Source organism: Coptis chinensis, chromosome 5 (assembly GCF_015680905.1).
Source record: "Coptis chinensis isolate HL-2020 chromosome 5, ASM1568090v1, whole genome shotgun sequence".
Lineage (NCBI taxonomy): Eukaryota > Viridiplantae > Streptophyta > Magnoliopsida > Ranunculales > Ranunculaceae > Coptis > Coptis chinensis.
The window spans coordinates 97,220,243-97,243,638 of record NC_141460.1 but is presented as its reverse complement, the minus strand read 5'-3'; the positions used below and the strand labels follow the sequence as shown (position 1 = coordinate 97,243,638).

The window sequence follows — 23,396 nt, the reverse complement described above, 5'->3', positions numbered from 1 at the left end:
CGGGCCGGACTGAGTGAAAAAGGGGTTGAGCCAGCGTCTGGCGGGGCTGTGGTTTGGGTTAGTCATTACTGTGCTATTTTAACAAGCTATTTCCATGCAATGAGATCAGAAGGATGACAGTCCCCATGTATGGTTTCCATAGTCTATGCGCAGCGTAAATGTAACCCGGAACTAACCTACGTAAAGCACCTATATTGCGATAAATGTATACACAAGAGTTTCCCGAACATGACTTACAAAATATTATTGGATGTCACTCACAGTAAACAAGCAAACTGTAATAAATTAAATCAAATAAACATTATACAGATTACCAGTGGGCTGAGGAAGCCGCATAAGGTACATAAACGAAAAAATAAAAATTGATCACTCACTCGTTAAGTTGTCGTTTTGACTGTAAACCATTTACTTCCTGCTCATTTTGCTTTTCGGATAGATCCGGGAAGGTCTTTAGAATCTGTTGAGTAGAGATAGATACAGATAAACAAAGAAGAACATGGGTATATGAATGCAACATAGTTAGAGAAATAAATACGGTTCATTTACCTCATAAAGTTGCCAAGAAGCAAAGGCATCTGTAGCAGCGTATAGGAGTTGATCCCTTGATAAAACCTCTACTTCCCAGTTTCCTAATCTAATTTTATTGGGCTTCTCCAGCTGGAAATTTGTTAACATGATAACATTCTTAGTGACCTGTAATCTCGCTTTTCTTAAAAACTGAGAAACAGTAACGAGCAAATAAAGTGAATATCCAATTAAATCATGGTACAATCTTTGAAAACATGCATATAAATTGCTTCTTGCAACAGTTGTGAGTCAGCAAGAGTCCAACTGACCCAATTGAAACATGTCATCCTTGGGTAATCCTCAAGGAACACTTGGAGGTTTTAAGATCTAGGTCAGAAGATTGCATGCATTCACAATTAAAAGACATTTTTATGCTACAAGGCTTGACGTTGGGATAAACAACAATGTTCACCATTGCATGCTGTACACATACCAAAAGTGTCAAATCACCATTAAAAACGATCTACCTTGGAGTGCAAAATTCAATTTTTTCCATGAGAGGGTGGATAACGGTGATAAGGTCCATGAGTTGGAAAGAGGAATCTGCAGGGAAAAATATGATATGCTAGGGATATTGGAACGAGCAAACGAGCTCATACAAGAACGTGAATCACCATCCTAGTGGATATTGGGCTTGAAAGTGACGCCAACGTCAGCTCATTAAGTCTAGAAATTTACATGTAAGGTTATACTTTATTGCTCTTTGGTCTCAAAAACTCAAGCTCGGGCTCTCAAAAATGAGCAGTCAATGAGCTCAAAGTCACAATTGAGAGCAACCTAAAAATGAAAACTTGCTTTTTCGTTTATCAAATGGAGGGCTGAAGTACTCAATGTATGGAGCGGTTGGAGCCCGACTGTGACCATCCCAAAAGATTATAGAAAAGAGTTTCTAGTGATATAATTATCAAAGCCTCAATCCGAGTCAGTGTACCTAGTAGGTTTGACTTGCCTGCACCACCTTAAGGGTGCTTTCTATTTTATCAATGCCTTTTTGTTTTTTTCATTTTTTAGGGTGTATGTTTTTTAAGTGTATTGGGCTCGCACTAAGCAAGTTGGTCCAAACGCTATTTGTTTTTTGCTCATCACTAAACAGCAATGTGTGGATGGAAAGAAGTTGGGTATTCACTTTTGCTCGCCAATCTTTCTCTTCTATCCAGTACATAAGTACATTCAAGGGAAATCAGGAGGTGAATGATTTAGATGGTTTTGGTATAGTGGCATCTATGTTGGACATAAACGAACAACGACAACTAACAAGTATTTTTACTATCAGCTCTGCTAGTAAAAGGCATCCGAAAGGCCTCTTCCAAACCGTGTGGCTCAACATGGAACTGATTGACATTTTCAGACCACAGCATTGGACAGACCACTAAGATGAAAGTTTTGATAATGTATCCTATGAAGTTTTCCAAGACTTCTAGTAAACATATGGTAGATAATATGACAGAGTAAATCATTTAGTCTGAGAAGTGAAAAAGAGTAACCTCTTTGCTAGTGAGTGTTTCAGTAAGTGCAGCAAGACTCCACCTCCTATGGAATCCATCAAGCTTTTTATTCGCAAGACAAGAAAGCTCCTCTATTGATTGAATACGTATATTGTAATCATTATAGATTTTATCAGCATCCCCGCCTATCCAAACTCCAACCTACACAATCAAACACCACTAAACCATAATCATTTTTCCAAGTTATCCAACGCAAACGAATATAAAGACACGCATACCTTAACATATTTGGGGTCCTCAAGAAACGACTGCAAATTGATAGGAATTCCAGAATGAATAATGTGAAATACATAACAACGCGACATGTCCCCACATATTTGCATCACGGCACCCTTCCTTGGCACTGCTCCTGTATTGTCACTATATGAATAACGAGCCTATCACATAGGCGTATTCGAATTCGACTGTAATGAACTAACCTCTTTTGAATGTAGGTTTCCACTCAATGTCAAATCCAATCATAAACCGATCCACATTCTTTTGCTTATCTTGAATATGTTCCATAAGTTCCACTGTTGCTTTTTCTACTTCGGAATACGTTCTACAGTATACAATACGTCCTCCAAATTTATACGTAGGGTATTTCATCGTCGTATTTACCGAAACTGAATAGTAAATAAATTAAACTTGTTAGTAAAACATCTTTTTAGAATAGTAAAAAAAGTAGAATAAATATTTACCGCGATGAGGTCGAAGAAAATATGGAGTTGGTGGGCCATCATCAGTGAGTGGGGTGTTAGTGGTTTTGCGGCGTTTGAATAATGAGGATGCGGAATCGAATGCGGCTTCAATTGCTTCTAGTTCGGATTCGGGTATTGGTTGTTCCCAATCTGATAGTGGGTCCATTTTTTGGATGGGGGAGTTAGAATGTTTGATGGATGAGTTGGGGTTGGGGTACTGTTGGCGGGAAATGAATTGGGGGCGGATTGTGATTGAGGATTTCCCGTTTTAAGACATAATATAAAAATGAATTATAGGCATTCTTCTTTTATTTTTGGTAAAGCCCAGAAAAAAAAACCCGAAAGTCTTTGCAGGGTCCAACAACAGTCTCTGAAAATGATTACTTATCTATTTATCTATATCGCTAGTTTTAACGAGATAGCGTCAAGTCTACATGTGAGTATGAGTATACATGTGAGTATGAGTAGCGGTAGAATAAATCTAAGCTATATGCTAGTATGAGTGGCGACTATATTTTTTTATTTTTTTATTCTTTTTCCACACGCCTTTGACAATGGCAGCTGGATAGTCAAACAATAATAATAAAAAATCTTATATGCCATATGCATTGACGGCTCTGAGAAAAACCATTGTCTTTGGAAACGCTAACCCGCTAACTCTATACATTATACTATTGTGGTTTGGTGCAATGATGCATCAAACCATATATGGGTTCGAAACTCGCATTCCACGTAACACCAATGGGGTTAAAATATTTGTTAGTTATTTCGAATGTTGTATCAATATTCAGTCTATGTTATTTCTGATGTTGTATCGATATTTATTTTTTCTCTCCATTTTTTTATAACTTTGACATTATGAAATCTAATCGCATTGATCGAGCTACTCTTTTCAATCACTCTAACTCCTATGTGTTTTAATTCCTCTTCTCACCTACTACGACTTTTTCAATTCGAATCGACTTAATCACAATCCCTTTCATCTGATTTTTAAACTCAAATATATATTTAATCCTCAATTTAAACAAAATCTATATTATTATAAAATGAGGTGGTACATGCAAGAAAATTTGGTTTGTATGGATATTAGAGAAACGCGCGAACTTGAGGTGGTTTTTCGTTTTTAAGAAGGCAGTGAACTTTAAACCCCAAAACACTATATAACAACTTTTGTCATAGCTAACAAACTCAAAACACAATAACATATGGAAAAGTAAACGGTGTTGCCACTTTTTTTTTATAACAAACATTAATTAGGGTTAAAGGGCTGCAAAAGTTGTTAAAATCAAATTAAATAACAAATGATATGTCATTTTCTTTGAGGACTACCGGGGACACGGAGTTACTAATAGTGTAATAGTTGTTAAAACAACAATAAACAACAACAAATGTGCACCTACTCATCTAGTTGATATTAACCTATGGTTATATATGATGAGACTTTTAGAGCCAAACTCGTTCTTACTTTAAAAAAATAAAAAATAACAAATCTTTCCACAAAATTTTTCAAATGCATAGCCATCTCAAAAAGGTGGAAGATTATATATGCAAATCTAAAATTTAGTGCACCCTCTACTAAAACCATCAACAAATACACTCTTTAATACAAAATGCAAGAACCGCACACTATCATGACATCATCTCATCATAAGGCCAATAACTAGTTATTGTGTAAATAGCCCCTTAAGTCAAAGTCAAAGCATAATAATAAGGCCCCCATTTAGTGCTTTTTTTTGATTATTCATTTTTTATTATCTACTATATTTATCAAATGATCTAGATACAAAAATACTCACAGATAGAGAAATTAAAATAGCAACCAACTACACTAAATAATTTTGGATGCTTATTAGGCATTTAAAATATTTTTGTAGCATAAATAATAGGTTACTTAGTCCCTTTTTAAGAATTTGCCTTGGGCCCCACAATCTCAGAGCCGGCCCTGCACACTATCATGACATCATCTCATCATTTATGTTATTGTGTAAATAGAGCAAATGAGAATTCCTAAACCTTGCCCATAATCAAAACAAAAACATAAATTTTTATATGCATTTTTTATTATTCATTTTTTACTTATCTCTAGTTAGTTATTTGAAAATTTGTTAGTTTCTTATTGAGATTGTTTTTTAGGATAATTTAGTTTAGTAGTGACTACGACTCCTGATTCGGTCTTTACCCCATTACTTCTCAAGGTTTTCTCCACACCCTTGTCTACCACCACAATCATATATCTTCCAACCATGATATCATAGCTGAATATGATTAAATCGCATAAAATCACAATCGATATCTTCCAACCATTATATCATATCCGAATATGATTAAATCGCATAAAATCACGGGTTTACCATCTACTATAACAATATTATCCAACTCGTATTTCTGATGATAAAAAGACTCTTTCAGCTCACGTACTACACGATCTACAATGCACTCAAAACACGGGAAATGTCCAAATTCTTCTTTAATTTCATCACAAAACGTCTGTAAACACTTTAACAAATATATAGACATTTTATAGCGAGAGCCAAAAAAAAAAAACCCTCCCATTTTCCTATATTTAATACAATTTTTAGCTCACTTAACAAAAAAAAAAAAAAAAAAAATGTTGAAAATGGTTAGACTGGTTTTTATTTTGTTATTTATTTGTTTGGTTCAGTTTTTCAAATGAAGTGTTTGCATTTTGCAGTCCCTTAAATCCAAAATATAAATGCTAAAAACATACAATGTATCTTCTAATCCTAGTGCTTAAAACCTTAAGAGAGGTAGATGTTCAGCCTACACTACTAGGGACTAAGAAGATATAACTATGATTTTTCTTGTTGCAATTTCCATTACATTAAAGATTGAAATAAAAATAAAATATTTGTTAAAAATTTGAAGTCAACCAAATTAAATGATCCGATTTAAAAATGTAACCTGCTAATTTCCAGGCCCAACTCAAGCAATCCCAAACCCGGCCTCAAATAACAACGTGTCATCAATTTTGACACACGCCCACCAGTCCATCACACTCCCTTGTGGCGGGAAGAAACAAAAACACTTATATATATTTTTTTTCTGCTGCTTCAATTTTCAGTTCACCTCTTAAAAAAAAAAAAATGAGTACAGTAGACAAGATGTTAATAAAAGGGATTCGTAGTTACAGTCCAGATAACAAACACGTGGTCACTTTCTTCAAACCATTAACCCTAATCGTTGGTTCCAACGGTGCTGGTAAAACGGTAAATTAATTTTTATTACCTCAATCTCACGTCATAATTTATTTCTTTTTCTAATTAATCTGTAATTGTTTCAGACTATTATCGAATGTTTAAAGCTTTCATGTACTGGTGAATTACCTCCCAATGCCCGTTCTGGTCATAGTTTTGTTCATGATCCCAAGGTTATTTTCGTCCTTTTTGATTAATCAGTGTTTTTTTTTTTTTTTTTTTATTATTGTAGTTTTGTGGAATGATTTATTATTATTAATTTTTGTGGTTTGTAACTTTGTATAGGTTAAAGGAGATACGGAAACGAAAGGGCAGATTAAATTAAGATTTAAGACTGCAGCTGGGAAAGATGTGGTTTGTATAAGGTCATTTCAGTTGACGCAAAAAGCAACTAAAATGGAGTTTAAGGCGATCGAGAGTGTTTTGCAAACGATTAATCCTCATTCTGGAGAGGTAGTTTTTTATATTATTGGTTTCGTTTAAATGACCGTTATAAAATGCAATGTAACGTAGTTTGTATGTATGGTAGTGTTATAGTTGTCATATTTCTATGAAAATATAGTTTTTGAGGTTGGGAAGTTGAATAGGTGTGGAGGAACCTTTGAATTGAAGTCGTTCCAAGTGGTATTGGGTTTGAGCTATAAATAGTGTGGGCAGCGGTTGTGTGGAGCAATGTAGGAATGATTGCAAAAGGCATTAGTTCATCATATAGTCGGTACAATGTTAAATGTCTTATAGTATACTATATTAGTCCTCCTCCTCCCCCCCTTCTAAAGTGGAGTGTTGTGACTACGATTATAACACAGAACACAGTAGGGAAAAAGCCATAAGCATCCAACTATGATTTTCTATCACAACTCACTAGATGACGGATCATAACTTCCTATTTGAAGAATTCCATTGATATCAACTGGGCTTCTATTGTATAGAGTTACTGGATTACACTCATTAGCTGTAATACAGTTTCTAACTTTTTATTGGTGAAATGCAGAAAGTTTGCCTCAGTTACAGATGTGCTGACATGGATAGGGAGATTCCCGCTTTGATGGGCGTATCAAAGGCTATTTTGGAAAATGTTATATTTGTACACCAGGATGATGCCAATTGGCCGTTACAAGACCCCTCGACATTGAAAAAGAAGTTTGATGACATCTTTTCTGCTACTCGGTATTGGCCAATATCCCCTTCTGTTTTTGCTTGTAAACAGTTCTTATATCCAAATCCTATTAATTTTGTTGGACAGATGAAGAAAAATACTTTCTTTGCTGCTTATGCAGACAATTTGTCTTCTCAAATCTTTTTAAGAACTTCACTATCTGGGGCCTGGGGGATTCATAACTTTACTAGTTGCCTCTAGTTACTGTACCATTGTCTCCTATTTAAAACCAATAATTTGCAAACAGTTATATTTATCTGTGCTCTCTCTCTCTCTCTCTTTCTATATATATATATATATATGTATGTATTTGATTTTATTACTTTGCGTAATTTCTTGGTACACATTCTAACCATATGATATGAATTCAGATACACCAAAGCCTTGGAGATAATAAAGAAGCTTCACAAGGATCAAGCTCAGGAGATAAAAACATACAAGCTGAAGCTAGAGAATCTTCAAGTTCTGAAAGATGCTGCATGCAAGGTTTTCTTAAAAGGCAACTTCATTTTGGAATATACTTGATACTGTCTAATTTGGTTCTTGTTTTTCTTCCGGTAGGCGATTGTTTCTGCCACATCATATTGTTTTCATAGGCAAGACCTCTCCAGCATTTTGACAAAAAAATATTATTCTCTAGCCACACGGATACTGAACAAAACTTCAACAAGAAAAGAGAAAACATGTTTTAATTCTCTTTTATGTTCATATTTTGACTGTGTTTGTGAAAATCTTTCACTTCACCGGTAAGTGAAAAAAAAAAAAAAATTGTGAAAAATAATATATATATATATTTTTTTCTGTGTAATCTATTAATTATGGGCATCCAACTCAACCAATTGGTGATGAGTGGAGAGGTCCAAAGATCTATATGCAAGGCCTGAGATACCCGATGTTGGATTATAAATCTCAACACACCCCCTCATGTGTGTATTGTTGGTTATTACTGCCATTCCCTCAGTACGGAGTTGATACTTTTTCACATTTGTAGGAGTACAATAAACACATGTTTTATTTTTTCATAAAACAAGACTTCAGTGGTTTCAAAGTCCTACATAAGTCTTTGAAATCTCGACATTTTGATTCTGTGGTCCTACAGCTTAGAGAAAATATTGATGAAGATCAAGAAGAGACCAAAACTCTCAAATCTCAAATACAAGAACTGGAAAGGAATGTTCAGAAGGTTGAGGCTAAGATACAACAAACAGAAACAACTCTAAAGGATTTGCAGGACCTACGGGACCAAATATCAACAAAAACTACTGAACGACGTACTTTGTTTCAGCTTCAGCAGACACAGTATGCTGCTCTTGAAGAGGAAAATGAAGGTCTGTTGTTACATAACGACCACATGATGGGCTCAATGACCTCAATCCAAGCTTTTAAATTTTTGTTGTTGCTGTTGCTCGCGTCTCAAGTTTTTGTGTATTTTTTTTATAGTAAATGTTGCCTGTCACTTGGTTATAGTTTATTTTGTGGTCGCTAACAGAGTCTGTTCTTGTATTCAGACACGGACGAGGAGTTAAAGGAATGGCAAACAACGTTTGAAGAAAAAATTGCACGTTTAGAATCTAGAATTAGCAAGGTGGAGAGGGAGATGAAGGACATAGATATTAAAAGTTCTTCTCTTAGAGGAGCAATTATACAATATTCTCGGGACATTGGCAAGCTTCAGCAGGAAGCTGAGGTAAGACTCAGTAAGTTTGTTATATACATTGCTCTCGTTAGCAGTCAGCACACTAGTAAAATTTTGTTACTTTGCTTCAGGCTCATATGGCCTCGAGACGTGACTGTGATTCAACCATTGAAAAGCTCTTTGCAAAGCATAATCTGGGGCATCTTCCAAGTACTCCATTCAGTAACGATGTTGCTTTCAATCTCATAAATCGTATTAGTACAAGGATGAATGAACTTGAGACGGACTTGAAGGATAAAAAGGCAATATGCTTTTTCTAGCATTTGTTTATTTATATCTTCCTACTAGCTTAATTTGATTAAATATATTATGTATGCTTTGCCACTCCATGAGTCCATGTAATAATGTGGCCTTGATTCTACATATTAACTGGGAAGAACTTTGTTTCAGAAATCCAATGAAATGGAACTCAGTGCCCTATGGGATAGCTACATGAAGGCATGTGAGCGCTGTAGTAAATTAGGAGGTCAGAAGTCTGCTAAAGCAGATGCCAAGGTTCGTGTTTCAAAACTTATGTAACATATCTCTACCATTCTTGTGCTCCACTTAAAATCTGAAGCAAGATTTACAATTTTTATAACATGCAGATAACTATTTTGAATAGTATCAAAGATAAAGAGAAGGAGCGGGATGATACTGAAGCTGAACTTTCTGGCCTTGATATAGTACGCATTGATGAAAAGGAAAAAAACTTGGTCTGTTTCTGTGTCCTTTTGTCAGTATTCTTATTTAGTTCACATATCACTTTTTGGAAATTATAGTTGTCTGTCCTTATTTATATTTCGTCAGTATTCTTATTTATATTTTGCTTCTGAAATTGTTTGCAGTGCAAAGAGGTTGACAGAAAGACTCGTCAATTTGAGGAAAAAGAATTTGAGTCAAATATACATCAAAAGGAAATTGAAATATTTTCTTTGGAACAAAAGATTAGGACCCTATCTGGTGAGAGGGATGTCATGGCTAGTGACTCTGAGGACAGACTGAGACTGGGCATAAGAAGAACTGGAGTGGAAGATGTACAAAAGAAACATAGAAAGATGTAACCCCATCCATCTTGTGATGTTTTCTAAAGATATTAAGGTCTGTTCAAGTTGATCTCTTGCTTAGATGCTAATTTTTTTTTTGGTTATCAGAATAGATGAGAACAAAGACAGAATTAGGGGAGTGCTGAAAGGGAGGCTTCCTTTGGACAAGGATCTGAAAAAGGACATTGATCAAGTTTTCAGGTTTGATTCCCTGTTTATTTATTAGTTAGTTATTTGTTTTTTTTTTCATTTGTTATTTATTTATATATAATTATTATTAACTTTAATGAAGTGAGTGTGAATGCATCTAATTGAAACTAGTTTGTATGCCCGTGCATATGCACTGACTATTTTGAAACTTATCTTGATTAAAACCTGTTAACTGGAAGCTTTACTGACCAGTTTATAGGGGTAGGGTCCCTTTTGACTTAATTTAGAAGTGTGATGTCCATTTTAATAGGTGAGGAATTCCCGTTTAAATAGATTACTTGATTCCCGTTTTGAATGGGAAAGGAATTCCCGTTTTAATAGATAATTTAATTTAGGAGTGTGATTCTTGTTTTAGTAGTAGGAGTATTCCCATTGTAATATAGAAGTGCTAGAATTTCCCTTTTCAATAAGGGAATGAATTCCCGTTTTAACAGGAGATGATGTGGATTTTTAATAGAGCTTAGAAAATACATTGAGTGCGAGCTTTAATTTAGGATATAGATGTACTATGTTGCTCAAGGTTTTTTATCAACTCGATCTTATTTATTATTATTTTTTTTTTTCATTTTTTAACTTTCATTTTGAATTTCTTAAACTCAACTGAAGATTGTAAGTGCATTTAATCTTTGTAGTAAACGTACATTAGCAATAATATATTTGTTTTCACTAACATGAACAGTTGGTAAGTAAAAATTCTGATTGTTTCTTAGATCCGCATTTTCAATTTGCGCCCAATTTTTCTGAAAGGTTCCTTCTCTTAAACTTTCAATACGGTGCTCGTTCTGTAGATCTCTTGAGAAAGAGTGTGATGACTTGAACTCAAAATCAGTTGAAGCTAATCAGGAGGTGAAAGTTTTTCAAATGAAAATACGAGATGTCAAAGAGAACCTTTCCAAGTTTCAAAGAGATATGGATGGTGAGTCTCAGCCATTCTTGACTCTTGACCAGTGAATGTAATTCCTGCTATACCTTTGTTTTCTGTAGTTTTGTGTTTCTTTTCTTTAAAACTGATGATAGGTTAAATCAGGAGACTAATTTTATCCATTGCTGGGGATAGCAATTAATTTCTTGTTATCTGCACCTGATTATCAATGAATTAGGGAGATCTGGGAGGCTAGGTCGTTGGGAAAACAAAATTCTATGTAACATGAGGTGGCTCTATGAACTCTTTGTGATCATCGGTTTTCATACTTATTCCAATCTATGGACCCCCTTCATCCCATTTCAATAGATTGAAGCTACAAATCCAATAAACCTCGTATCTTGTTCTTTTCTTGTTATGGTCTGTTTAGTTGTTTTTCCTCAGGTTTCGTAGTTTGTTGTCTTCTTAGATGACGAGAAATTACGAACCCTTTAGGTGTAGTATTAAGCTCTGACTTGTAGAAAGGAGCTGTTGAGGTTTTATATGCATCTCTAAAAAGAGTTGAATTTTGTATTACATAAAATTGAGAAAGTAATACTACTGGAAATAAGTCTTCCAAAATAGTATCCCCTTCTCACTACCCCAAACTCAGAAGGTTTGGTGTGGACTGTGGAGGATACTCGATTTCACTGAACGTTGTGTACCAAATGTGTCTATGCACAACGAAATGTAAGAAAGACAAAATTTGCCTGCCAAAACTGTAAGTAACATATCAGTCCATCTCTTGAAACATGTAGGAATAGAGATGGGTGTCATGATTAATTTGCATCCTCCACTTGATTGTTTTTTTGCTAAAGATGTCCTCCACTTGATTGCAAAGAACATCAAGAGTAAATATATCCTTGCCCCTGGCATTAAGTTGCATGGATATAGTCAGAGGTGTTCTAGGTTCCTTGAGCATTGGACGGTTTAGGAGTTGCCATCATTCAGTTTAATAGACTTCAATGGGTTTAGGAGTTGCCAATTGCCAATCTACCCTTCTTTAGTCAGGATACTAAGCTATTCTGTATTTCACCTCACCAAGAATCAACCCATTGAAGTCGAGTGGTTCGATGTTGCTATGTAATATGTCGCAAATATTTTTTGTGAAACCGTTACATAGTAGACTATGGTGATACCATGATATCCATTTATTGAATTAAGCAAATTTTATCCTTGGTATTTTAATAAATACAGTTATTTAGGACTCTAATGCAGTTGGAGGGAAGGGGTGATGGTGGTTAGCAAACAAGGTTTTCCTTTTCCTTTGACCATTTATATGTGGTCATACTTTTATTTTTATTTTTTTGGGATCAATATGAGATCGTAGCTAACTAAAGTTTGGAAGAAATTATTTTACGATATTTTGATCAGTATTCTTCTGTTATTTTAGTGGTAATAACACACATCTCATAAATTATGCTGATCAATTTAATTACGATATTTGATTTTCCCCAAAACATTTTTTGCACGTGCAATGTTGTATACAAGCTGAAGCTCCAATTATATATGCTATCTGGTGAATAGATGACTTTAGTAGTCTTCATTGAAGTATCCTATATTATTACTTGTTACAATGTCAATAAAATGTCGTTGTAGCGATGGGTTGAGGTAATGAATTGATATTGATCAGGAACTTGTTATGGGGTCCAATTTTAGCTTTACATGTAATGTTTTACAGGCTTGTTTGATATTTGGCTGGCCTCTCCTTTACTTCCCCTGTGTTACTACTTTCCATTTTCATCACTGGTTTTCTTGCTGATGTCATAATCATCATTTTGTAATCATAATCAAACTATAAATTTTTTTGTGTATAATGCAGCCCGCAAAAGAAGTATTGATTCAAAAGCCCAGTTCCTTGTTCTGCAGTGTAGTATTGAATCTTTTCCAGAAGTCTTACAAAAGGTGATGGAGAAACGAGATCTCCAAAAAAGGTTTGTGATATGCTGCTAAGATGTATTTAGGTGATTTTGTTATTATGTGTCAAAGGTGATTTTGTCAAAGTAATGGCTCTTATCCATCTTTTGTTTTATGTTCCGTGTAGCAAGTACAACATGGCAGATGGTATGCGGAAAATGTTTGAACCTTTTGAGAGAGTTGCACGTGCAAATCATTTTTGTCCCTGCTGTGAGCGCTCTTTCTCTCCTGAAGAAGAGGACAATTTCGTTAAGAAGGTATTATGCCTGTCTTTGTATTTTATTTTTGTTGTTTTCTCATCTAGCTCATGTAGTACCTTGCAGCTTCATCTGATCGAATGCTTCTTGTTTTCTGTTTCCACTTTCAAAATCCTGATTGAGTTGCTTGAAATGTTGGGAATACAGCAAAGGAAAAAAGCTGCTGATTCGGCGGAGCATATGAAGTTCTTGGCAGTAGACGTATCAAATGCCGACTCACAATTTCAGCAGCTGGACAACCTTCGCATGATCTATGAGGAATATCTCAAACTTGGCAGAGATACTATTCCTCAAACAGAGAAAACCTTAAAGGAACTCACTGAAGATCTGGATGAAAAGTTGCAGGCCCTTGATGATGTGATATGCTTTCTTCCGACTCTCTTTATTTTCCCTTCTGTTAAACTATTAGTGTTGTAGGTGTTAGTAGCATTTTATACTTTCCTTTTACAGCTAGAATTATTGTCATGCTCACATGTAAAGGGGGGCCTTGTATTGGCCATATTTTAGGTTGAAAGCCTCAAATGATGTGGAATGGATATTATTGCTGAAATGAGTAGCTTATATGCATTCCTGTTGCTCCAAAAGCAGCAAATTCAACCTTGTTGAATAATTGTAGCTTATAGTCTCAGAGGTTTAAAAGCTTGAACCTCGTTGTCCTCAAAACTTTGATCCTGATGAAAGGATTTTCTGAACTCTGGGGATTTTCATTTTAATTTCTTTTGGTCACATGTAATATGTCGATTTATGTTGATTTCGTCCTAGTAAATCACAATAGGGTGAAAATGAATCAAATAAAATGGACCTATTCTTTCACACTCAGTCCTTCCTATTGGTGTAATTTGGGGCAAACTTCAGAATAAATAAAACATATTTCTCTTTCAGGTGGTTGGTGTTTTAGCTCATGTGAAGTCTGAGAAGGATTTGGTTGAGGCCTTGTTACAGCCTGTAGAAACTGCTGACAGGCTTTTGTCTGAGATCCAGACTTTGCAAGGGGAAGTCAGTGACTTGGAATCTAGGCTTGATGCTCAAGGGCATGGTGTCAAATCTATGGAAGAAATACAGTCACAGCTTACCATGTTGCAAAATTTAAGGTATCTTCTTCTTGAACATCTACATATTAAGATTCCCAGCTTGCTTATTTTCTAGAATAAGCAACTACATTAACCATTTATTTAAAACCAAAATTTGTTCTTTCTATTCGAACTTGTTTATTTCCCTATTTGAAAATTGTGTCCAAAATTTTTTGCCTTTCTTTCTGTTTTGTTAAATTTTAACTCATGGAAAGGAAAGGAAATAAAATGGGTGGTCCACTATGGAATGGAATGGAATGGAATGGAAAGGAAATAATTTTAAGTGGTATGTGTTTGGTAAAAAACCTGGGGAAAGGAAAGTAAAACTGGGGAAATGAATTATTTTGTTTGCAAAAGCTATTTTGAAAATTTCCTTTCCACAAAAATTTTTAGGGGTTAGCTAAGGACACAAAACCTTTTCCATTTCAATAATTTTGTTTCCATATGGAAAAACTCATTTAATTGCATGTAAACTAAAAATCTTTTTTCTGATTCCATTTTTCCATCATGAAACATAGTCTTTGTTTGTGGCTAACAGGGATAACTTGAACAATGAACTAAGAAAGCTATGGGAAGAGCAACATCACATGAAAAGTGATTTGTCAAATGCTCAGATGCGCTGGCATTTGGCAAGGGAGGAGAAATCACGAGCATCTAATATCTTGGATAGAGTGAAAAAGGCAGAAGAGGACATAAATAGTCTTGCTGAGCAAAAAGATCAACTGGACCTTGATGAGAAGGTAATAATTGCTCTTAGAGAATGTCTTGTGTGGAACTTTTTCATTAGTCCCAAATTTCTTGCAATTGTGGACATGCATCACCTCATTCTTTTTATTTTTGATTTCCCTTTTTCTTTTAATGATATTGAATATGCCGAGTTATGAAGGAAAATGTAGATGAAGCCAAGGTTTCGGATCAAGTGTTACCATCACTGCTGAGAACTACCCCATTTACAGTATAAAGAAATATGAGGAAGAAGAAGACTTGAAAAAAATGAAAAGCAAATTCATCATCTTTACTGTGGAGTTCATCTTTAGGAATATTTGTCAATGAAGAAAAAGCTGCCTTCATTAGGCATGGGATTGTATGCATATCTCTTTTAGAAATACAGCTAGCATCAGAACCCTTATTATCAATGTACTTATGCAACATCGTTCTAAGTTATAACAAATTTTCTGAATATGATTTTATTATTCTGATGCATCATTTGATTTTGTGTAACTTTCAGCATCTATCAGAGGCTCTTGTTCCTTTGTCCAAGGAGAAAGAGAAGTTTTTGAATGACCATAATAATCTGAAACTGAAGTTTGTCCAAGAAACTGATGAGCAGGATGAACTTCAAAGAAGTTGTAGGCAGGAGGTTAAGAATCTCCTTGCAAAAGCTTTTGATATTAAAGAGTATGTATTTGTTTATCATCCCTGAACCCCACCCCAACATACAGATTCAGGACTTTGTCTCTGAATCATATCCTTGTTTAAGACATACATTGGGACCCCCCCTTGCCCTTCGGTAATGATCATGAGTTTTTACCAGGTATAGCAACTTAAGGAAAGGAGAGAAGCTTAAGGAGCTGCAGGAAAAGTTATCCGAGTCCGATTCCCATCTTCAGAATTGTGAGAACAGGAGAAAGAAATTTCAGCAGAACTGACCAATAGTATAGACTTGAGGTCAAGGCAAGATCAGTTTAAGCGAAATATTGATGACAACTTAAATTATAGGAAAACGAAAGCAAAAGTAGATGAGCTTACACATGAGATAGAATCACTTGAAGACAGAATATTAAAGATTGGGGGAGTTTCCACCTTTGAAGCTGATCACAAAAAGCACCTGCAGGAAAAAGTGAGACTTCGTTCAGAGGTACGTACAAGACCATTATATATTCATTTCAATGAATGATTGAATGGAAATGGAGCTACCAAAATGAATTACGTATCAATTCAGATTTCAGGGTTTAGTCTGGGTTCAGATGCTTGGTCTGTGTTTAATGTTTGATCAGATCCAGATCTAAAGAAGTTTCCTATAGCAGATATTGCAATTTATGACTATGTCTATCAAAGTGAGCTGATATCATTTAGTGCCATTGCCTGGGTCCTAGTCAATTTATGACCAGTATAGTCTAACTGGTTCCTCCTAGGCTCCTAGTCACCCCCAAACACACACACCGCCACCACCACAAAGAGAACAAAAAAAGTTGCTCAATTCCTTTGAGTGAAACATTAACTAGATATATCTTGATTTACAGCTTGACAGGTGTCATGGAACGTTGTCCGTCTATCAGGCTAAAGTGTCAAAGCTTAAAATTGACCTCAAACAAGCACAGTACAATGACATCGACAATCGTTATTTTAACCAGCTGATTCAGCTCAAGGTGAAATATACTTGTCCTTGACATGTTTATCAGTTTTGACTGTTTGTTTGCAATATGCTTTTGATTACATTTCTCTTACAGACAACTGAGATGGCAAATAAGGACCTGGACAGATACTACCATGCACTTGATAAGTGAGTGCTTGAAAAACATCTTAGTTTTCCTTGTCTTCTAAAAATGTGCGTTGTGATTGAACCATTGGCTTTTTGTTACAGTTCTAAATGAAACTGTATAAATGCAAAACAGTTCGAATTATTTTAATAAAAATTCTGCACAATAGAACTTACTGTGGCTTGTTTCATTCTCTAACTATGTTTATGCCAAACCTCTTCTGAAACTTTCCCACGTTTCTTCAATATATTATAATTTAGTTGAACTTTTTGGCGCAGTCAAGTTTAGTACCTTCTATAGTGTCTTGTAATGCTGCATCAACCTCACCGGGAGCATTTGATTGTTTTTATCTTCCCTTTTCTCACAAGGCATTTGTACAGATACAGTATTGCTTTTATCTGTTTATCTAAATATTATTCATATTCTTCTCTGGTTTAGAGCGTTAATGCGTTTTCACTCAATGAAGATGGAGGAAATAAACAAGATTATAAGGGAACTGTGGCAGCAAACATACAGGGGACAAGATATAGATTATATAAGCATTCATTCTGATTCTGAGAGTGCTGGGACTCGATCCTATAGCTACAGAGTACGCACTGAAAATCTCTTTAGACTTAAAACCTCTTTTAGATTTAATCTGGTTTCATTGTAATGAACTTGGTGCTGTTTCTCCCTCTACTTTGTAGGTGCTCATGCAGACTGGTGATGCAGAGCTGGAAATGCGCGGAAGGTGCAGTGCTGGTCAGAAGGTGAGAAAGTGCAACTTTCTAGTATATTATATGAAAAAGAATGGAAGAAGTCTTCTCTTGATTAGTTTTTTGGTTTTTCCTTAGATTATATGTAAGGGGACCGCCTTCTGAAAAGAGATATGGCAATGTTGAAGAAACAATTACCTCACCTGCAAACATATTTGGCAATAGGACTACATGTTAGTTACATAAAAAATTGCATTTTCCAATGTGGACCTTTGGTTAATGAAAAGGTTGTCCTTTAAAAAGGTCAAAATGATTCCGATGTTTAAATGCTTCTTATTAGGGGCTACTGACATTGGTTAAAAACTTTGTCCTTGGTTTACAGATGAGGTTCCTTTAGCATTTACCATGTGCTCAGTTAGATTGAGAAAGCCCATGGGTCTAAAGGAATTGGAAGTCCCTCATGAACTAGAAGAATGTGCTTCTTTTAGGATCAGTCTTGATGTTTTTCAAGATCTTTTCAACTGTCAGGAACACCAAAAGCAATGAGCCAATGAGAAACTTTTACTTGAAAACAATGTTCGCTCCAAAGCTCTTGGGATCAATTCCCATCTTCACCAGAGAAAGGGGGTGTAAGGCTTAGGGGTTAAAGACTAATATATTTGTACCAATGATTTTTATTGAAAAAAAGGAAAGAAAAGAGTGATCCCTCTATTGACCCCATTTTGTGCGTAGTACGAGGAGTCTAAAACTTAGGAATGGCTTGAAGGATTTTGGTTATATGGATATTGTGAACACATTTTGAGTAGTGGGAAGGTGAGTTCGGGTTAATCGGCAACAACAATACTAGTAGTAGTGGTACTATACTTGGCCTGTGCCTGTGATACTTTGTATACATATTCGTTTTGTAGACTTTTTATTGAGATGCTGCAATCTTTTACCCCCTTTTAATATATATGTTCAGGTTCTTGCCTCGCTTATCATACGGTTGGCATTAGCTGAAACTTTTTGTCTCAACTGCGGAATACTGGCATTAGATGAGCCAACTACAAACTTAGACGGCCCAAATGCGGAGAGTCTTGCTGCAGCTCTTCTGAGGTGTACAATTTAAACACTTAAACCTTTGCTTGAGTGGTGGGATTAAGAACTATCCACCGTTCCCCACCCCCCAACCTCAAATGTATATTGTATTTTTGCAGAATCATGGACGACAGGAAAGGTCAAGAGAACTTTCAACTCATTGTAATCACCCATGATGAACGGTTTGCGCAACTTATTGGTCAACGCCAACATGCTGAGAAATATTACAGAGTTGCAAAGAATGACCGGTAAGTTTCTATTAGTTTCTAGTTCTCTGTTATTATTATATTTTGTTTTCCTTTTGCTCTTTTACGTCTCCCTTTTTACTGTTTTTGTCTGACTTCAATTTTTCTCAGTCAGCACAGCATAATCGAAGCCCAGGAAATATTTGATTGACAAAGATTGCAAGGCCGATGTTTGAGAATCAGCAAAACAAGAAGCCATCTGGTACTGCTAGATAACTGGTGGTTAATGCGTCACTGTGGAGTTTAACTGACAGCAATACATGTATGTCAAGTCAGAAGATTTCCTGTATCCTTTTTAATTATACAGAAAACAGTCCTCAGGACACGATGTTCATCAAACTTCAGTGATCAACGTCTGTCCAAACGTCTGTGTATGATACTTGTTTTCATAGTTTAAAAGTGGCTCAAAATTCAACATCTGTCTATACACGTGTCCAGATATATATCGGCTAACAATAATGACGATATATACCAAAACTGGACCGGTCTCGAATTCTTGACATCATTTAGAATTCTGGATTCCAAATTTCGGACGATAATTTTCTTTAGAGCATTCTCAATGCAAGCCACTATTATGATTTCCACGTAAGCAATATTTCTCCTCTTTTCCACAGATAGGAAATTGAAAAAACGCGCCAGACGGAATGAAACATCCCATCTGAAGTTAAAAAAAAAAACTGAAAACACACAAGACGAATCTAACATCACGTTCAAAAAAAAAACCCAAATTTTTTAAAAAAAACACACGATACCCGGAATCCAACATCCTATCCGAAGTACACAATTCAACCAATTTCGGTTAAAGATTTCACTCTCGTTTTAATTTGGGAAAATAGCCACCTTTATATTCACGTTTGCATTGACCAAAGGTTTTGAACCAAATATTTTCACATATCCACCTGCTGCAAATGATGGGATATTCTCTTAAATAAAAAGAAAACAAACACAGAAAAACAGCGCCTTCCTTAAAACTCTGTTAAAAACCTGGTTTCAAATTTAGAGTTGTGTTAATGCTGATTCGTCAAAAAACACTCATTTCCAAAACTTGTCTCTTGTTGAAACACTCTCACAAGCTTTACTCCACTTCAGAAACTATGATAAACAACACCACACAACAAATATCCACTTTGATAAACACACCTAACTGGAAACACAACAAGTTTTTGAAGCCCCTCGTTTCTCATTTATCTCCAGAAATGGCTATCAATGTTATTGCACTGCAAACCACTGAGTTTGACAATGGTGTTCGTTTTCTAAAGTGGGTATGTAAGCAATCAACTTATTGTTATGATATAAACAGTAGAATACATCTTTTGAACTTGTTAGTTTCAATGGGCTTTTTTAAAGTTGCTCAGAAAGTTATTGTCTTTACTATTAATGATTGTTGTAGTAGTGAAGAAGAGATTAAGAAGCTTATTTGTTGTTTAAAGGGTATGAGTAGTTTGGGTTTTAGACTTAGTTTTCCTTGTTATTGTACTCTTTTGATGGCATTAGCTAAGTTGAAGAACATGGGTTGGATTGCTTTTTCGATATACTCGAAAATGTTGGTAGATGGTTTTGTACCTGATGTTATTGTTTATAGGACTATGATCAATGCATTTTGTAAGAGTGGGCTTATTCAAGCTGCTGAAATGTTCTTTTGTAAGGTTTTGAGACTTGGGTTTGTGTTAGATACTCATGTGTATACTTCTTTAGTGTTGGGTTATTGTAAAGTATTAGATCTCGAAGAGGGTTTTCGAGTGTTTGATTTAATGTCGAAAGAAGAAAGTGTTAGTCCCAGTTTTGTTACTTACTCGGTATTGATACATGGCCTTTGTGAAGTAGGTAGGCTTGAAGAAGCTTTTCAGTTGAGAAATGAAATGACCAAGAACAATTGTGAACCAGATGTTTGTACTTATACTATCCTCATCAAGGGCTTGTGTGATGTTGGGTCAACTGATAAGGCGTTGAGTTTGCTTAATGAAATGGTAAAGAAGGGATGTAAACCAAATGGACATACATATACTGTATTAATAGATAGGTTATGCGAAGAGAATAAGATTGAGGAAGCCAATCGGATGTTCAGAAAGATGTTGAAGGATGGCTTGTTTCCAGGTGTAGTGACGTATAATGCATTGATAAATGGATACTGCAAAGAAGGACAGGTTGTTTCAGCTTTTGAGCTTCTTAGTATGATGGAGAAAAGAAACTGTAAGCCTAATATCCGGACTTATAATGAGCTCATTGAAGGGTTATGTAGAATTTCTAAGTCCTTTAAAGCAATGCGGCTACTGAAAAGGTTAACTGATAATGATTTACTGCCCAACACAGTGACATACAACATTCTTCTTGATGGGTTCTGCAGAGAAGGCCATCTTAGTATGGCATTCAATATATTTTATTTGATGAGCTCCTGTGGTGTAATGCCTGATGTTGTTACTATCACAACCCTTATGGACTGTCTATGTAAACAGGGAAAGCTTGAGCAAGCAAATGGGCTTCTCTGTCAGATGTTTATAAAAGGTATTCCTCCTGATGAAGTAACATATACTACCTTAATTGATGGACATTGCAAACTCGGTAAGACTGGAAGTGCATTTGTGATTTTAGAGAGGATGATCGAGAATGAATGCCCACCAAATTCTCACACGTATAATGCATTTTTGGATGCTCTCGAAAAAGAAAATAAGCTACTTCACAAACACTCTTTGTTCGGAAAGATGCTGAAACACGGCTTAGTCCCTTCTGTTGTGACCTATACTATACTAATAGATGGCCTTTGTCGGGCAGGTGAAGTTACTCATTCTTTTGACGTGCTAGAAATGATGAACAAAGTTGGTTGTGCCCCAAATGTCTATACTTACACTGTTCTGATCAATGGTCTCTGTCAAATTGGAAGACTGGATGAAGCAGAAATACTTCTACATAGTATGTATGATTATGGAGTGATACCAAATCATGTGACATATACCGTAGTAGTGAAAGCACATGTTAAGATTGGGAGACTAGATCGTGCCTTTGGCATTCTAAGCGTCATGGTGAAAAATGGCTGTCAACCCAACTATCGTATCTATTGTGCACTGTTGAAGGGGTTGCTTGTGTCAAACAAGACTAACCAAGCAGAACTCGTGAGCTCTATGGAAAGTTTATATAGCGAACCATTACCCATTCATGAGTTAGTCAGTAGTTCAGTATCTACAGACGAGGATATGCACCTGACAAAGGCTTTGGAGAGTACAGATAATTGGTATTCAGATCGTATTTTTGGCGAAGCAGACATCAACCATGCACTTCGGCTGAGGGATGAGGTTGAGAAGTGTTCTGGTTCCTCATGGTCATGGGATATGTATAATATATTAATTATGGGATTTTGCAAGGAGGGGAGGCTTTTTGAAGCTGATCACCTGGTCCAAGAAATGTTGAAAAAGGGCCTCTTTCCTAGCAAAGCTGTTTGTTGCTCTCTAATTGAATACCATTCCAAGCAGCACAAATTTGATTATTGCCTCGATTTTTTAAATCAGGTTGTTGAAAATGGTCTTATTCCATCATTCTCAACATACTACTCTGTCATTCACATATTGCGTAATGAAGGCAAGGTCCAAGAAGCACAAGAACTGGTCTCAGACCTATTGAGACTGAATGGCGTTGAAGACAAGACCATCTTGTTGCCATTTTTAGAGTTTCTGTTGAGTGGAGATGAGCCTGAACTCTGCCAAGACCTTCTTCAGAAAATTGAGCAATTGCATCACAAAGAAAGACCGCTAATATAGTTGCTTCTCCTTTGTTGGTATCAAGGAATGTGAATGTTGCAGAGTATTTTCAACCTGGTCCCACAAGTTTTGATGTATTATAAATTTATGTTCTCTCTAGCTTCACTGGTTGTGAAAGTTGTGTGTATCTTCATCACTGAGCCCTATATAGTTTCTCTATTATGTGGTGTCTATGAATGCTTTTCCGTGGTGGCTCCTTGACCGTGATACAAATACCCTAGATTCAGAATGAGGAGGGACTTGAGCATCTGACTGAACTTGGGCGAAACAGTTTTGTAAAGTGTGAAGAAGTGGGCAGTATGTCTGCTTTAAAATGCAGCACCAGGAAGTTGTATACTGCAAGCGTTGTCATTCAGTTTTTGGATTAGATACTGGTAGGGAGGATATGTTTTTTTGTTGTACAAGATTTTTCATTCTTTTATAAGTATAGGCTGTACAAAATACCAGTGTATCTATTCCATAAACTTATGATAGTCATGTTGATTTCAGAGCAAATTACAATTTTTGTGACTTGAGTTTAATTCATCAAGTGTGACTTTTTTAATTTTATATTCAATTTGTGCGGCGTAGAAAGCATGTGAAGGAGTTCAGCTGAGAATATAAAAGGTAGGGTAGAATTGTAGACATTGTTGAAACTTTGAAGTCGTGTACGGATTTGAAAACAGGTTTAATCAAAGTAGCGCACATCTGTAATGAGCCATGCCATTTTCATGTCTCCGCCAGATGATCCACTTGTACACAGCCTGATCCTCAATGTGATGACCTAATTATGGCACCCAGACAAAAGCTTTCGACTGTGCAGCATATCAGTTATTGGTATAATTAAACTTTTTACCTGAGACTGTTGTCACTATAACCTGTAAAGGTGATATCATGCTTCATCGTAGTTCACATTTATATATCTAGACTGCCTATGCTGAACACCACTACAGCAGAAGTCCAGAAAAGATC

General features: G+C 35.8%; 3 protein-coding genes across 6 annotated transcripts; 2 read left to right on the top strand and 1 right to left on the bottom strand.

Moving 5' to 3' along the window:
• Nucleotides 1-218: 218 nt before the first annotated feature.
• Nucleotides 219-3,112, bottom strand: WRNEXO (Werner syndrome-like exonuclease). 2 transcript variants are annotated; one of them, XM_086562271.1, is made up of 6 exons: nucleotides 2,753-3,112; nucleotides 2,492-2,677; nucleotides 2,291-2,421; nucleotides 2,052-2,213; nucleotides 547-657; nucleotides 219-457 (listed from the first exon to the last, which is right to left on the bottom strand). In XM_086562271.1, exons 1-6 carry the CDS (start codon nucleotides 2,916-2,918, stop codon nucleotides 371-373), a joined length of 843 nt encoding a protein of 280 aa, XP_086418397.1. In that variant the 5' UTR covers nucleotides 2,919-3,112; the 3' UTR covers nucleotides 219-370. The 2 variants fall into 2 exon arrangements, with proteins under 2 accessions (XP_086418397.1, XP_086418396.1); XM_086562270.1 differs by having other exon boundaries at nucleotides 547-693; nucleotides 2,753-3,106.
• A 2,471-nt stretch (nucleotides 3,113-5,583) lies between these two features.
• LOC147500655 (DNA repair protein RAD50-like) lies at nucleotides 5,584-19,113 on the top strand. Its single transcript, XM_086562269.1, is given in 28 exon segments — nucleotides 5,584-5,979; nucleotides 6,054-6,140; nucleotides 6,253-6,420; nucleotides 6,959-7,134; nucleotides 7,495-7,609; nucleotides 8,223-8,451; nucleotides 8,632-8,810; nucleotides 8,891-9,061; nucleotides 9,210-9,314; nucleotides 9,407-9,514; nucleotides 9,647-9,858; nucleotides 9,953-10,045; nucleotides 10,843-10,970; nucleotides 12,778-12,889; nucleotides 13,000-13,129; nucleotides 13,277-13,486; nucleotides 14,012-14,220; nucleotides 14,738-14,939; nucleotides 15,428-15,597; nucleotides 15,734-15,825; nucleotides 15,828-16,057; nucleotides 16,443-16,568; nucleotides 16,650-16,702; nucleotides 17,118-17,268; nucleotides 17,366-17,428; nucleotides 18,336-18,469; nucleotides 18,571-18,699; nucleotides 18,808-19,113. Coding segments are annotated over 28 exon segments (3,945 nt in total). The 5' UTR covers nucleotides 5,584-5,856; the 3' UTR covers nucleotides 18,848-19,113.
• A 505-nt stretch (nucleotides 19,114-19,618) lies between these two features.
• Nucleotides 19,619-22,916, top strand: LOC147500654 (Pentatricopeptide repeat (PPR) superfamily protein). 3 transcript variants are annotated; one of them, XM_086562268.1, is made up of 2 exons: nucleotides 19,619-19,958; nucleotides 20,521-22,916. In XM_086562268.1, the coding sequence occupies exon 2, from the start codon at nucleotides 20,556-20,558 to the stop codon at nucleotides 22,443-22,445; it is 1,890 nt and encodes a 629-aa protein (XP_086418394.1). In that variant the 5' UTR covers nucleotides 19,619-19,958; nucleotides 20,521-20,555; the 3' UTR covers nucleotides 22,446-22,916. The 3 variants fall into 3 exon arrangements, with proteins under 3 accessions (XP_086418394.1, XP_086418393.1, XP_086418392.1); XM_086562267.1 differs by having other exon boundaries at nucleotides 20,518-22,916; XM_086562266.1 differs by having other exon boundaries at nucleotides 19,619-22,916.
• The last annotated feature ends 480 nt before the right edge of the window (nucleotides 22,917-23,396 follow it).